The sequence below is a fragment of the Lagenorhynchus albirostris genome, chromosome 2, assembly GCF_949774975.1.
Source record: "Lagenorhynchus albirostris chromosome 2, mLagAlb1.1, whole genome shotgun sequence".
In the NCBI taxonomy this organism is placed as follows: Eukaryota; Metazoa; Chordata; class Mammalia; order Artiodactyla; family Delphinidae; genus Lagenorhynchus; species Lagenorhynchus albirostris.
This window is the reverse complement of record NC_083096.1, coordinates 88,619,379-88,634,740: the sequence shown is the minus strand read 5'-3', so window position 1 is coordinate 88,634,740 and position 15,362 is coordinate 88,619,379. Positions and strand designations below refer to the sequence as shown.

General features: G+C 47.8%; 1 protein-coding gene across 1 annotated transcript; it reads right to left on the bottom strand.

Annotated features, from left to right (window-relative positions):
* Positions 1–1,205: 1,205 nt before the first annotated feature.
* Positions 1,206–14,591, bottom strand: OVGP1 (oviductal glycoprotein 1). The gene is given in 12 exon segments (XM_060139353.1): positions 1,206–1,475; positions 1,478–1,627; positions 1,630–2,082; positions 3,068–3,203; positions 4,408–4,524; positions 6,085–6,270; positions 6,371–6,479; positions 7,768–7,892; positions 8,377–8,542; positions 10,208–10,264; positions 11,244–11,448; positions 11,856–14,591. Coding segments are annotated over 12 exon segments (2,070 nt in total). The 5' UTR covers positions 12,121–14,591; the 3' UTR covers positions 1,206–1,374.
* Between the last annotated feature and the right edge of the window lie 771 nt (positions 14,592–15,362).

Below are 15,362 nucleotides of genomic sequence, written 5' to 3'. Positions count from 1 at the left end.
TTGCCTCCCTGTATCCACTTGGATAATTCCCTACCATTCTAACTCTGGGTTTGGTCATTTGACTTGCTTCGGCCAATGGAACAACAGTAAATAAGATTCAAGCAGAGACTTAAAAATTGTCTATTGGAGATTTCTCTCTTGCTTTCTAGTAACAATGAGACCACAACCATGTAAACTAGCCAGTTGAAGAATGCAAGTTCTCATGCAAAGAGACCTCAGTCAGCCCAGCTGAGGCCATGACAAACCAGTCCACCCCAACCCAACCCACTAGCTGACTGAAGATGCCTGAGCCATTCCAGCCAAGACCAGTTCAGACCATAAAAACAACCTGGTTTTTCAATCCAAAAAAAAAAAAAAAACCCACCTAGTTGAACACAGCCTAAGTTACCAAATTTTAGATCTATGAGCTAAATAAATAGCTGTTTTGTAAGCCACTAAGTTTTGAGGTTGGTTTCTTTCGCAGCTTAACTGATTTGGGATTTATGGTGTGGCAACATGGTCCAGGGAACATGTGCCCACACATGTGTGGATACAGACTACACCTGCTTTAATCATTTATGATAGGTGCCTGCTCCCACAGGTATTTTAATGAGACCCTTATCTTAAAGTCTTGGGAGGCTGCACTTGCAAAAGAAAAGGTAATATTGGTGGTAGATCTGACACTCACTAGCATCACTGTTTCCCAGAAAAGGGGGGCTAGAAATTGGTCCTGTGTCCATATTGACTATGAGGGTCAATCATGCCCAGGAAAATACTCTGTAGGTGGACTGCAGTGTGTAGTATAGGAACTGGTGTTTCTGGAGAAGACCTAGAAGTTTGCAGGTAACACAAAAAATAATGATTTTGTCTTCCCCTCCACCACTTCTTATGGAGAGAATAGGTGGGGGTGTTTTTTCAGAGACAACTAAGACTTTACAAAGTAGGGAATATAATTGGAAGGCACAACCCCCCTCCTTCTCTCAGCCCCCTTGGGGAGTATGGAAAACTTCTCTAGAGGAGATTCTGGCTCTGACCAACAGTGAAGTCAGCAGTTGTTCATGGCAGAGAGGGAAGCACATAATGGACACTGGAATCCACATCAGCATGGGCTAGACACAAACTCCCTCTTTCCAAAAATAAAAGGAGAGGAAAGTTACCTTGAAAGGGAGAAGCTGATAACTGGCTAGCACAGGTCATTTCAAGAAAAGAACTTCAGAGAACTCAAATGAATTCTTATGCTTCCAGTTTATTCAACAGAAGAGAGATTAACTCAGTGTGGCCTGGGGCCTGCTTTGCCCCAAGAATGGTTTATGAATGGCTGGGCACAGGCAGCTTTGGTCAGGGGACCTAGAAGAAAAGGCAAGGACCTTCCCCAATTTCTGCCAACAACAGATCTTAAGATCCTCGGTCCACAGCAGAGTTTTCTGGATTTTCTTTCTTTAGAGAGAGAGGACTCACTGGAAGGGTTACTGAGTCATCAGAGGAATGATTCCATCAGTGGGAACAAAGGGCTTGTCAAAAGCAAGAGGAGTGTGTCCTGGGGGCGAGATGACAGGACCAGAGAGTAGCATCCAGTTTCCAGCTTCTGTGTGAAGACGAAAGTAACCCACCAGGGGTTCAGGGTCCGCCTCAGAAGTCAAATTCTCTTCTCAAGAGTCTCAGTCTGCCCAGCAGGGGTGACTGTCATCTTTCCTGAGGGGATGGTCATCTTCTCAGGGGCTTCAGCCTTCCTTCTTGGGGGCATGGTTTTCTCTCCAGTCTGAAGATGCATAGGAGCCACAGTTATCCCTCCAGGGGTCACAGCCTGGTGGCCCACAGGGGTCATGGTCTCCTCTCCAGGGGTTTCAGTCTTCCATTCTGGAGCTAAGGGGTGTTTTCCAAAGGACAGAGTTTCCCTTGTAGGGGTCACAAGCCCACCTCTGGGGACTGTGGTCATAGTTTCAGACTTTCTATGGGTCTCGGTGGCCACAGCCTCCCCTCCTGGGGGCAAGATCCCCAAATCAGTGGTCAAATCCTTGATCACAGTCAGCCTTTCTGGGCCAATTCTTGAAGAATTCACAGCAGTTGAGAGCCAAAAGTTTGGTGGAGGAGTTGAGCTGAACTCTAGAGGAAATCATCAGAAAAGGTTGAGATTCCTACCCCTTCCTTCCCATCCTATTACTGGCAGGACTAGACCCACTCCAGGGCTGAAGTACCTGCTCCCAAACCAGAATTGGAGGATTTCCTAATGTACCCACTTGAGGACATAGACAAAATCTCAACACATGGAAGCCCTGCTCCCCTACCTCATCATGTTAACATGATCCCAGGGACCCATGGGTACTCAGTGGGTCTGTTACATTTCCAGTGAGTAACCCCAAGGATGAGTCTGCCAGTTCTCTATGCTTAAGCCCTTGATTTGACCTTTGCACCTTGAGTAAGACCTTGCCCCCAAAGCCTATTTCTTACTTGTGGAATCCTCAAGGAGAACCCTTTTGTGTCCCCTCATCCTGGGAGGCACCAGGAACAAGGCTGAGGGCCAGGAAGCTGCTCTAGACAGCATGCTGTAAAGAATTGGGTTGGAGTCCCATTTCCACCCCGACTGGCTGTATTATCTTTCTGAGCCCTAGTCTCCTCACAAAATGAGGGTTATAGACCACCTCCAAGATTGTTGCAGCTCTAGCATGCCAGGTTCCATCTCCTAACTGCCAAGGCAGTCTCTACTATCAAAGAGATATCAAAAAGAAACCTAATTTCCTTTTCTGGCTCTTGTCCCATGAAAACAGGAAAAAGAAATAGAGAAATAAACTAACATATATTGTGTTCACTATGAGCCAGCAAGTTTTCATTCCATATCTCATTTAGTTTGTATAATGTCCTGAGTGTAAGGATTACTCCCATTTTGTAGATGGGGAAAACAAAGCTCACAGAGGTCAAATAGAGCATGCACTCAAACCAAGATTAGAAAGCAGACTAGCATGGCATCAAAGTTTATTCTCCTCTTTCAGTGTCATGTTGCCTCACCAAAGCCTTTAGATCTAACAGAAAGCACGCACCAGTAGCTGGGTGTGCAACAGCCAACCCCAGTTTCCAGGTCATAGCTACTCACCAGCCTTCACCAGGAGATTATTCAATGTGTAGACAAGGGGGAAAGGGCCAGTTCCACAGAAAGTGCCCTTGACGTCATCCAGGTCCAATGTCCACACCATGGCCCCCCCAAAATGCTCTCTCATTATGAAAAATGCCTGAAAAAGCAGTAGTCAGTCAACCCACTGTACTAGGTACAATGGCAAAAACAGATGGGCTCTCAGAAGGCAATATGGCAGGATGGTTAGGCATGTAGTCTGGATCTGAATCTAGCCTCTACTGCTTATTAGCTATGGGATCTTGAAAAAGTTACATAAAGCTATGTGTCTTAGTTGCCTCATGTGTAAAAAAAAATGGATAATAACATTTCCAACATTTTTAGGATCCAAAGAACTCCTACATGCACATGTTACAACATGGATGGAATTGGAAGACATTATGGTAAATGAAATAAGCCAGTTACAAAAAGACAAATACTATGATTCCACTCACAGAAGTACTTAGAGTAGTTGAATTCATAGAGATGGAAGGTAGAGCTGGGATTAGCAGGAGCTGCGTGAGGGAGGAATGGGCAGTTGTTTAACGGGTGTGGAGTTTCAGTTGGGAAGACAAGAAAGTTCTGAGATGGATAAGAGTGATAGTTACACAACAATGTGAATGTACTTAATGCTACTGAACTGTAACAAAATGGGTAAAATGGTGACTTTTATGTTGTATATAATTGGCCACGATTTGAAAAACAATTTTTAAATTCCTACATGTAAAATATTTGGAGCAATGCTTTGCACATAGTAAACGTTCATAAATGCTAAATACTGTCCAGCTCCCCAGCCTGCTAATCACCACTATCATCATATTAAATGATAGCTATTGCTTTATTTTTTAAAAATCACATCAACATACCTTATACCGTAGCGATGCTAGAAAGGAGGAGTAGAGCAGATAATATTGTACCCTTTACACATATAAGAAAATAAAGGCTTTTATCCATGATTTTTTAAACTTCAGATATAACTAAAAGGAGGATGTTTAGCCTTGAATCCAGGTTTTATTATTACTTTATGAGTGTCTTCTGTAAAGCTGATGGAAAAGATACAATCTGTCACATCCAAACAGCTCCAAGGCCAAATCAGTTGGCTCCTTCTGGGCTTTACTTCTTCCAAATGTAAAATAAGAATGAACCCCATAATTGTTAAGTTTGAAACTGAAGATTCTGAGATTTTTTTTCTACTTGCAGGCTAACAAGTTAACCCGCCAGTTTTATAGGTACACACACACATACACTCACACACTGTACAGACAAAGGCCTCATGGAAGCAGAGGGAAACTCTATGCTGGAGCAAGAAAGGAACAAGGTCTCACCTTGTAACTGAAGCTGACGGCATCATCATAGCCAACCCACTCCTTCCCCTTGTAGGCATATGGGACATACTGATCATCAATCCAGCGCTTCTTCGCTCTCCAGATGAAGGAGCAGATCTAAGAAGATCACCAGGTCAGTTCTGTGCCACGGAGGGAAGCGCCAGCAAGGATAAAGAACCCAAGAATCCCCCACCAGGGAGTGAGAAGAAGGCAGACCAAAGAGGGGGCGGGGAAGCCACTCACAAGGGACCTTCTCTCTATTCTGCAAAATTCCTACTACTGCACATTCCTTCCTCTGACATCCGCGATGGATAAACAGAGAGAGAACCAAGGAGTGGCTGACATCCTTAAGTAACCAAACCAGGGTTTGGTAAATAATGTCAATACCAAACTACTACAGTAACAGACTTGACTCTGGACCAAACCTGTATCTTTTACAAAGAATTTTCATGAACAAGTATCTCCTCTGTTCATTAAAACCAACATAAACTGCCCCATCTAGGTAGTTATCAAACTAACTTTCGAATCTATAATAAATATAAAGGTCTTGAAGGTAGGGAGAACTAGGTTATTACAATCAAAGAAGCATTGAGTGTGGACTGGGTACCCATCCCTGAGCTGGAGACCATAGACTGCAAAGACGTAGATGTGTTCAAGTTGGGCTGCAGAAGTTAATGTGTAAGGTTTGTTTTTGTTTTTTTAATTAAAGGTTTAGTCTACCAAAATTTCTTTGACCCATAATGTCCTTCAAGAACACTCCTTCAACTATGTTATCACTCATAACCATGCTTCATTGGACTAGCAGGAAAACATCTCCAGGCAGCCAGCACAGAATAGAGATTGGAGAGACACAAGCACCTCCACTACTACCCCAGGTAAAGACACAGCTCACCCCCTGGCGCCCCTACACACCTGTGTCTACGTGCCTGCTGTTCTCTGCCTAGGAGGTCCTTCCCATCTTGTCATTCCTGCCCATCAGGACTCTACCTGTGCTTCAAAGATCTGCTCAAAATCCACCTGTGCCATAAGACATTCCCAGGTAATATAGCCACCCACTCAGTGCCCCTTACTGTCTTCTCTTTTGTTTCACATCCCTTGGGTCCATGTCTCTTTCCTTCAGTCAACAGTAAGCTTTGCTGAGATGGGGATTAGGGAGTGGAATTAGGGTAGAGGAGAAAGAATCTGTGATGGGAGATGCCTTGAATTACTTCAAAATTATCTAGTAGTGGGAGGGAGCGATTCAGGGAGCATGGAAGAAACAAGATTGGCCATGAGTGGTTATTGATTGAAGCTGGGTGAGGAGTATCTGGAAATCAGGGAGAGTGAGAGGACATATATATATATATATATATATATATATAGCAAATATTAATTACGTTTAGGCCATATATTAAGTCAGGATTGACTTAAATATCTTTTAAGATTCTTCTAAGGGGTAAAATTATCTGTCCCGCTCCATTCAGACTCCACCTAGTCCCTCACCCCTAACAAAGGACTCAAATAACTTCCCCAGAAGAAACAGAGAATATCCCAGAGAGTGGGTTTCCCTTGCCCCAGGAAACCACCTCCTTGTCCTGTCTCCAGCCCTCACTCTTGCCTTTCTCCCTGTCCTTGCTCTTGCCCTGGGCTGGGGTGTGAGAGCCCTAACTAATAGACAGAGCTCCCCATTCCTGTCACCTCATAGTAAGCCAAGAAGCCAGCTTGCTTGGTGTACTTCCCTGGAGATGCCGGTCCCACAGCTTCTGCCCACAACTCATTCTCAGAGGCTTTGAGGAGGCGAAAAGTACGTCCATAGGTGGGGAGCCCCATAAGGAGCTTCTCAGGTGCTGCCCCAAGCTTTCGCCAGTAGTTCATGGCATATGCCTGCAGGCAGGAAGAACACAAACCCCTCCTTCTTACCAGGAGCCAATGGCCTGACTCAGGGACAGATTTCTGGGCCACATGAGAGCTTTCTCTTTCTTACCGAAGATTTGGGGTCCTTGGGCACAGAGAACAGCGGGCTATTGTGTCCTGTGAACTTTTCCCAGCTTCCATGTAAGTCATAAGACAAGACGCTGATGAAATCCAGTAGTCTGTAAGGGGCAGGAAGAGGAGATATGAAGATCGTGCTAGCTAGATTTTCAAGTCCGATCATCACAGCGATGACTAGCTAACTAGCTGTAAATTGGGCACCCAACTTCCCTGCCATTTCTGCCTGTGGGGACGGCCCAAGCTGTGCCCTCCACTTGAGAGGCTGCCCCTGGAACACACAGCTGGTTAGGGACAGCGGTGCATCAGGACCTATGCCATGCTGAGAGTAACCAAGGGAGTGAGCAGGGGTCAGAACAGAAAACAAAGGCATTCAGGCTGATACAAGTGCAACAGAGGTCTGCATAAATCGTCATGTGTAAGCAGTTCTGACCCACAGCATGAAAAAGCTTCTGTCCTTCTACCATTATAGGAACCATTGAAACCTATCTCTTCCAGAAAGCTTTCCAAATGACAAAGTGTAATTGAGCCCTACCAGGTCACAGGTGTCCAGGTTAACATGGATTATCTAATTTAATTTTAATCTGTCCAATGCCCTAAGTACTACAATTGTCTCCATTTTAAAATGAAGAAATTGAAACTCAGACCGTTATCTAATTTGTCTAAGGTGACCCAGCTAGGTGAAGGTGGTCTCACTCAACCCTGCCTGGCTGTAAGACCAACACTAGCCAATTGTGCCCCACTATGTCTCTCACCTTTCCTGCCACCATGGAACCACTCTCCTTAAGTGTAATCACATGCAAAAATTGCATGTGATTTCTTGTGTTCTGCCTCTACCTCAGTTATCACATCTGTGAATACCCGATTCTTGAGCTTTGAGAAAATTAGTCCAGAGCTGTCCAGAAAGTTAGGAGCTCTCTTTGCCTGATTTTGTAACTTTTGCATGAAGACCTGTGCTCTGAAAACTGGGCCTGACTGGGCATTCGTATTTTTGTTTCAGTGGCAGTAGTTGGTAATTAATCCATCTCTATGATACCAGCCATCTGGCACGCAGTGTATGTCTAAGGGGACTCTGGGACAGCAGAGGCCAGACTCCTGGACTCTTCTCCTAGAGACCCAGCGATAGGCGATACAGATCTCTACCCAAGAGGATGCTGTGGTGTGGACTAGTACTACATCACCTCCCTCTGATCTCCTAAGGAAAGCCCAGAATATAATGGAATAACCCTTGTCCCCACCTATGCTCCTGATCAGCCCACCTCCCAAAGGTGCACTTACAGCAGGGCAGGAACTTGAAAAGCTCAAGGACAGTGCTTGGGCACCTCTGGGGTTCTGAGCGTGAGATGTCTCCTTCCCTCCAATGTCCTGCCCACCAACGCAGCACCCACTCACCTCCCCAGGAGGTGCACATCATACGCTTTTTGGATGACACGGGGATCCCCAGAGACAGCAGCAGAGAGCAGCAGCCTTGGACGCATGGTGAGCTGCGCCTCCTTCCTGAAAGCAAGCAGGAGCTCCTGGGAAGAAAGAGAGGCAGACGCGAGAACCCGACAAAGCAGAGTCTGGGAAAACAAGACTCATCCAAGAAACCTTTATTTACGGAGCCCCTTGAGCCAGGAGAGTCAGACACCGGCCCTGCCCACCGGCTCGTGAGAAAGGCGGACGTGAGCCAATGTGGTAAGTCATTGAACAGAAGGCTGGCAGCAGGCCCAGGAGCAGAGTTCAGACAGCCCACCTGAGGGAGTCCAGGGCCTGCACAGAGAAGGCATCACTCAGGCTGGAGGGCTGGGCCAAGGCCCGGATGTGACAGAGAGAAAGAGCCGCCATAGGGCCCTTGCTAGGCAGCTCTTTGTCCAACACCTGCAGGTGATGGCAGTAAACAACCTTCTGCTACCGCTGTCTTGCCCTTGTCCCCGGCCTTAGGCTTCCCCTGTGCCCTGAGCCCAGATATGATCAAAGTACAATCATTTCTGGATTCGGGAGCTGCCAGGCTGGCCTTACTTCAAGTAAGAAGACAAAGGTCCAGCGGTCATGCCTGGGGCTGCCTCTGAGTCCAGGGTACAAGAAGAAGAGGTCCAGACCATCAAAGCCATGTGCCCTCAGGAGGGCTATCACTGAAGTGACAAACTTCTGCCGGTTGGCGAATGTGGACAGCATCGTGGTGAACCTGCAGGAGACCAGAGGTGAGGCCAGGAGTGTTTTCTGCACAACCTCAGCTTCCCTTACAAGACCCCTTGGTTCGCACCCCATGGAGGGCACAGTGGATGTGACTGAGGAAAGGAAGGCAGGTCGTTGAATCTCTCAGAGCTTCTTAAAGCCCCTCCCAGCACGGGGCTCCAATACCCAGGAATGGGGACTTCAGGCTCCAGGGAGGATTTGCAAACCACAACTTCCCCTGCCAGATGGAAACAAGCACACAGCCTGGGGTGGAGAGAGCAGGCTCAGGCCAGCTTGGCCTCTGAAAGCATGGTCCGCCCCTAGCCACGCACTGTCCCTCTGCTGTTTCCTCGTGGGTAACAGCTCAGTCCTGACACCCTGTCCTGGCACTGACTTTCTCTGCCTGAACAGATTAGTGGAGGGAACATGAGCCAAGGGCCAGCATTTCCCGAAAGACCTCTGAGCTAACGTGGCACAGGAGGGCCATGCTCAGACTAGGAGTTCTGTACTCTTTGCTCTTTTGTTCTTTGGCTGTTTGATTGTTTTCTTTCTTTCTTTTTTTTTTTCTAGTGCTTTCTCTTTCACAGTGAAGACACTATTGGAAAACTTGTAAGTTATCGGAGTTGAACGTTAAGCAATTTGGGACTAGTCCTGAGTGCAATGATTAGAAAATTAACCAGATTCAGACTTAGGCAGGCCTAGTTCCATTATCTCGTTTCCACCCATAGCTGGGCCATCTCTCATGGTCACCTGTGTGAAATATGGTAAATTTCTTAAGCTCGCATTCCTGCTTTTCTCTGCAAATTTAGAATGTAAACAGCCACTTTGTAAACCTCTCCCAAGTAACCACGAGATAATGCATGCAAAGCCTCTGGCCAGCGTTTGTACACAGTGAATGTTCAAGAAGTCGTGGCCCAGGGAGAGGCGAGGCCTGGGGTCAGGCAGAGCCAGTTCTCACCCAGCTCCCTGCATCCTCCCTGCATTGCTCCTGGGTTCTGTGCCAGGTGCTTCCTCACATTCCCCCACTCTCAGGCTTCCAGGTGCCCCTCTCCTACAGCTCCTTCCTCTAAGGCACGAAGGGAGGCAACTCTCTACCCTTGGCCTCAGCCATGAAATAGGGGGAAAGTTTCTTCAGAGAACATGAAGGCAGTTTGTCACCTCCACACTGCCTAGTGGAGGGTAACGAAGAGTAGCCACCATGCACTGGACACAGACCATGTGCCCAGGTGCTCAGCTGAGCATCTGGTTTCTATCACTTTCTTTCCTCCCATCCTTTCAGGTTGATACCACTGGCTCCATTTATAAAGCGAGGAAACCCAGGCCCTGGGAGGCTTGGGGTTTATCCATGTCCTAAACAAGACTCCTCCCCTCTCTGAGGCAAAAGCCCTGCCTCTTCTGAAGCATTGAGGGGACAACTGTGAGCACCCCATTTTCCCGTCATTTCCCCCCAGCCCCTTTCTCACCATCTCCTGAGCCTGCCTTGTCTCCCCTCATTCACCATGGAGGAGAGGTCGGGGGACCCTGGACTCCAGGGCCAGGTCAGGACTCGGGGGAGTACTAGCGTGTCTCCCCACAGCCCAGCTGGCTCCCCACTCTGTCCTCACCTCCGGCCTGCCTGCTTCTCCCCCATACACCGCCCCCACCCCAGAGAGAAGACCTGACAGCACAGTCTCACCTCGATGTGCCGAAGTTCCACCCCCCGATGGACAGCAGTGTCTTCAGCTCCTTGTTCCTGTGACGCAGGACAGAGTCTGTGAGCTGGGTTCTCATTCTTTCATTTGGGGACTGTGGCAAGTAAGGGGGATGGGAGGACAGGAACGGAACGGGGGAGACGGGTGGGGGAACCTAAGGAAGAAAAGAGCAGAGCCCAGCAGAACCCAAGAAGGGAAGAAGGAAAAGAGGGAGAACAACCAGCCCACACAAAAGTCATCACACCCAGGAACGCCAAGGCTGCCCAAAGGCCCCCAAACTCCCCGCTCCCATGACAGTCCCATAAAAAGGAAAAGAAAAAGCCTCCTAAAATTTCTCTTCGCTCACTTTCTTAGTCACAAACGTTTACTGAGCAATTATTATTTGCCACTGACTGCTTTAGGTGCTTGAGATACAGCAGTGAACAGAGGATAAGCTCCCTGCTCTCCTCTCCAGAGCTTATAATCTAGTAACATGGATTTTTCCTACCCTTCTATACCATGGATGCAGTGACAGACTACCCCCTGGACAGGAGAGCCCAGGAGTCCTGGGGAGGGAGTACTGAGCACCAGCTCTCTGCCGGGCACTGATCCAGCCACTGGTGAACAAAGATATCACAGACATTGGCCCTTCCCTTGGGGGGCTCATTTGCAGGTGATAGATGGTAACAGAAACACTAGCATTTGTGAAGCATTTGTGATGCACAGCCCTCTCTGAAGCGCTTGAACAGCATTAACACATGGAATCCTCAACACGGGGCTTGAAGGGTGAGTTGGGGGATGCCAGGCAGAGAAGAGAGAGGAGGGCATTCCAAGCAGGGGCCACAGCAGCCACGAAGGCAAGGAGGCAAGGACGAGCTGAGAGGGCTGGTCAGTGGGGAGCTTCCAAGGCAGGGAAGCTCCGGAGAGCCCTGGACAGGAGGTTAGGACACAAGAATCAGAGGAAAGTGGACGACTCACAGCAGAAAAGGATTAACTCTCTTCCATTTGTAAAATACAGCCCCACATCCAAAGGGAACACACCTCTCCTTGAGCTTGTTGAACTCTGGGTAGAGGATTTTCTCATCCTGGGGATCCTTAGGAACAATCTGATTGTTGTTCATTGAGGCAAAGGCAAATACCAGGTGGGTGCAGAGAAAGGGGTCCAGGTCCCGGGGCAGGATCGAAGCAGGGCTGGGCCGACTAAATGCCCAGTTGGTGAAATAACACACCAGTTTGTGGGCAGCACCTGGCAGGGGAGAGCAGGCATTTGTTGGCAGAAACCAAGGTGGGGATGGAGCTCAGCTTCCACAGAGCAGCGTGGACACAGCTCAAGAGGCAAGGCCACAGTAACGCATCCCCACTCACACCCCAGAGCTACACTGAAGGCAGGTCCCTCCCCCACTGCTGGGGTCCCCGGGGGCGGGGGGAAGAATGCCCTGTGAAACCCTGTTCAGAATGGATCCTCGAGTCTGGATCCTGGCACAAGGAGTGAGCCAAACAGCAGGTGACTGAAAATACTCTGCTGAACTGCATTGGGTCAGCGATCCCTGACACGGAGCCAGGGCAGGGCGGGGCTGCAAGAGCGCTAGACGTGGAGCACTTCTCAGGTGGACACTCTCCCTGGCTCTGGAGAGGACCACACAGGGTCCTTACCATTGTGGTGTTTCAGCACAAGAACCAGCCCTGCAGGACACAAAGGAGGAATCACACGCAGATTCACAGGCACACCCGGAGTGACACACCCCAGCACACCCTCCAGTTCTGAGTACACCCACCAACTCAAGCAAATGGAGACACACACACTCTTCCCTCTTTCCTCTTCTCTGCACTGAGCAGGTGAAGCCAGATCTATCTGATCTCCTTTCCACTTCAGTAAACACCATACGTATACACACATGCTTTGCACAGGGACAACCATGACATTTAGAAGTCCCAGCAAAAGCTCTAGGTCAATGGTTCTCAACCCTGGATGCCAATTTAAAAGTAGTGATATCCTGGCTCCTCCCCCAGAGATTCTGAATGAACTGGTCTGAGGTGGAAGCCAGGCATAAAAATGTTTAATGTGCAGCCAGGGTACCACCACGGCTCTGATCTCTCCCCCCTGGGCCCCTCTGGCCCTTCACTGTGTCCTGTCCTACCTCTACCTAATCCAGGGCCCTGAGTCGCAGAATGCTTCCCAGGAACCAGCGAGACAATGAGCTTATGAAGCCTGGCACCTCCTGAACTAAGAGATATTGTGGGGCTGGGACCCACCACACTCACCAACCCAAAGCAACAGCTTCCCCATCTCCGTGGTCTGAGAGCTGCAGGTCTAGACCTCGAGCCCCTTTATATGCTCTTCCCCAGGTATGACCCTGGGACAACACTGGGATAGCCCAGCTAAACACACACAAAACCAGGAACAGTGATTAATGGGCAGCTGCCCCAGAGTCACAGCGACCCCAGCATCTCCCGTCCTCCCGTCCAGCAGAGCTATAGCTCTCAGATCCAACAAAGCAACAACTCCCTCTGACACTGGCACAGAGCGGGTGTCCACCATGGGCCCTGGCGAGGGCAGGGCAGTGCTCAGCCCTCTTCCTGGAATTCAGCCCCATGTGGACTGAGTATGAGGAAGAAACACTGAAGGGCAGCAGTAATTCTATTGTTTTAAGATTAGTGGTTAGAAAAGCTGTGTAATGTAAAGTTTAAAAGGCCCAGTAACATATGTATATGTATAACTGATTCACTTTGTTATAAAGCAGAAACTAACACACCATTGTAAGGCAATTACACTCCATTAAAGATGTTAACAAACAAACAAAAAAGGCCCAGCTATGGACTCAGGCAGGCCAAAGTTTGAATTCCAGTGTCAAAAATTAGAAGTTTTATCATCTTGGGCAGTTATTTAGCTCTTTGAGCTTCAGTTTCCACACCTGTAAAATGGAGATAACACTTGATCTTACCTCATAGCGTTTTATATGAATAGAGATAGTGTGTGAAAAACTGTTAGTTCAGTGCTTTGCCTATAAGTAAGGGCTCAGTGAATGGTAGTAGTTATTAGGGATGGCACAGGAGTTTCCTCCCACAGCAGGGTTCTCAAACTCAAATGCTGACAGGCAGGTAATGTAAATCGGTGAAGTGGACACAAGAGAATAGTTTACTTTCCACTTGATTAGAATAACGGTTCAAGTCCAGTGATACACTTCAACTTCTCTTATCAGGAGACAACAGAGATTGGTATGAACAGGGACAGCACTGAGTAGCCACTAATTTCTGCCTTACAGTGAAATAGAACCAATCTTTTGGAGGATTCTTCAATTTCTCAAGAGAAGACAGAAATCTGAATTTTTGTTTGAGTCAACAATGTTTGAGCCAGTATATGAGCCAATGGTGACACTGTCATGAGAGGTGTCATGAACCTAAGCAATATAATGAACCCAATTTTGGACACCTGGGAGCCAATTTTTTAAAAATATAACAATAATATGAAGGATAAATAACATAGATCTATACTCCAGTATTTTCATGATCTACTAGTTTTCTTTTCTGCTATCGAGGCTCTCAGATCATGAGTAGGTCCCATATTTCAGGGTGTGAACCTCAATCAGGGGGAACCAGAAACTGGATGTTCTCAATGTATCCACGATGTTCATCCTCTTGGAGACTTACACAGCTCACCTAATCCACATGCCACTGAGGTGCTAACCAGATGTCAATATAATAAATGACACTGGGAAGTAACAATGACTAGTGGTTGAACTCACTTCATTTCCAATATGAAGAAACTAGGAAAGTTTAACTTGTAACAGCAGGTTGCTTGGATATCATGGAATAAGAACAATAAGTTGGTATAGAATGTTTAGGGCAAGGATATTTCACTGAAACTTGGGAAAGCCAGAGAATACCCCACCCAACAGAGGCTGTGTCTCCATTTGTTCAGCCCTCTTTGCCTTCCTTTATGTATTCAACGAATATTCACTCAGCACAGGCCAGGCCCTGATAGGCACCCTAGGTATGTGGTGATGAAGACAGTTTCTGCTCAAGAAGCTTCTAGTTTAGTGAGCACATGGATCACACTCCTCAGAGCCAGTGTGTGTCCCTCTCTTGTATCTCTCGGATGAGTGTAGAGTAAAGCACATGAGTTTTGTTTCCAAACAACCTTGAGATCCAGTTCCCGCTCTGTACTACCATTAGGTCTCACCTGCATGTTCAATGACACCCTCCATACCTTGAGCTAATATTAACCAGAATCAGGAGATACTTAAGCCTCATAAATGCAGTGCTGGATTAGATCTGGCAACATCTCGCACCACTGGTAGATTACCCCTGGTGCGGTTTCTAACTCTAGTGACCAAGCTCTTACTTGTTTCCTAATTCCCAGCCCATGTGCCTTAAATCTTGTTTCTGGGTCTCTGCTTTGATTTCTCTCCCTGGTTTTTAACTGTAGGCACCACAGTTGGTTCCTAGGGCCTGGGTCCTGACTCATTCTTGCCAGGCTCCTGGGGCCTTACTGCCTGTCTTTTAAGACCACCCTGATGTGAATGCCTGCTTCTCTCTGCTTCTAAGCCTCCCTTCACCCCACCTCCTGCTCCCCAGATACCACATCACTGAGATTTCCCACGAGGTTTGTGCCCTTCCACCCAGACTCCTGCCAGGAGCACTAGCTGTTCATGCTGTACCCATCACAGGGCCAGATCTGCCTGCCAACTGAACCTCCTTCACCTGCACCTGGCTCAGTGTTCTGGGCTCCTAGTCTGCTGCAGTGGGCAAGGCTGGATCCCAGACCTCCCTCTTCCATACATTCAAAAGTGACTAATGATGCTGAGAAGAATGGCAAGATATAACAATGGATGCCCAGGAGTGACGTCTGCTTCATTCAGGGATGACTGTGCCAAAGAATTGGCAACTAAGCCTCTGTGTGTAGGAGATGATGAACAGTGAAATGCTGAGTGAGGGTCAGGTTGAAAGTCACTGTGCCACGTTGCACTGCTCGCTCCCAATCCTCCTCCTTGGGTTCCTGCTGTCAAAAGTATGACCGTTGCTTTGTATTTTCACACACCCACCCAGATGCTTAGGAAACACTCCTTCCCAATGCTCAGCCTGTTCTCACGAAATGAGAAGAGGCACGTACAATACCTTTTAGTTGGCTTGCTGAAGAAATCCCCACTGCAGCACAACCTC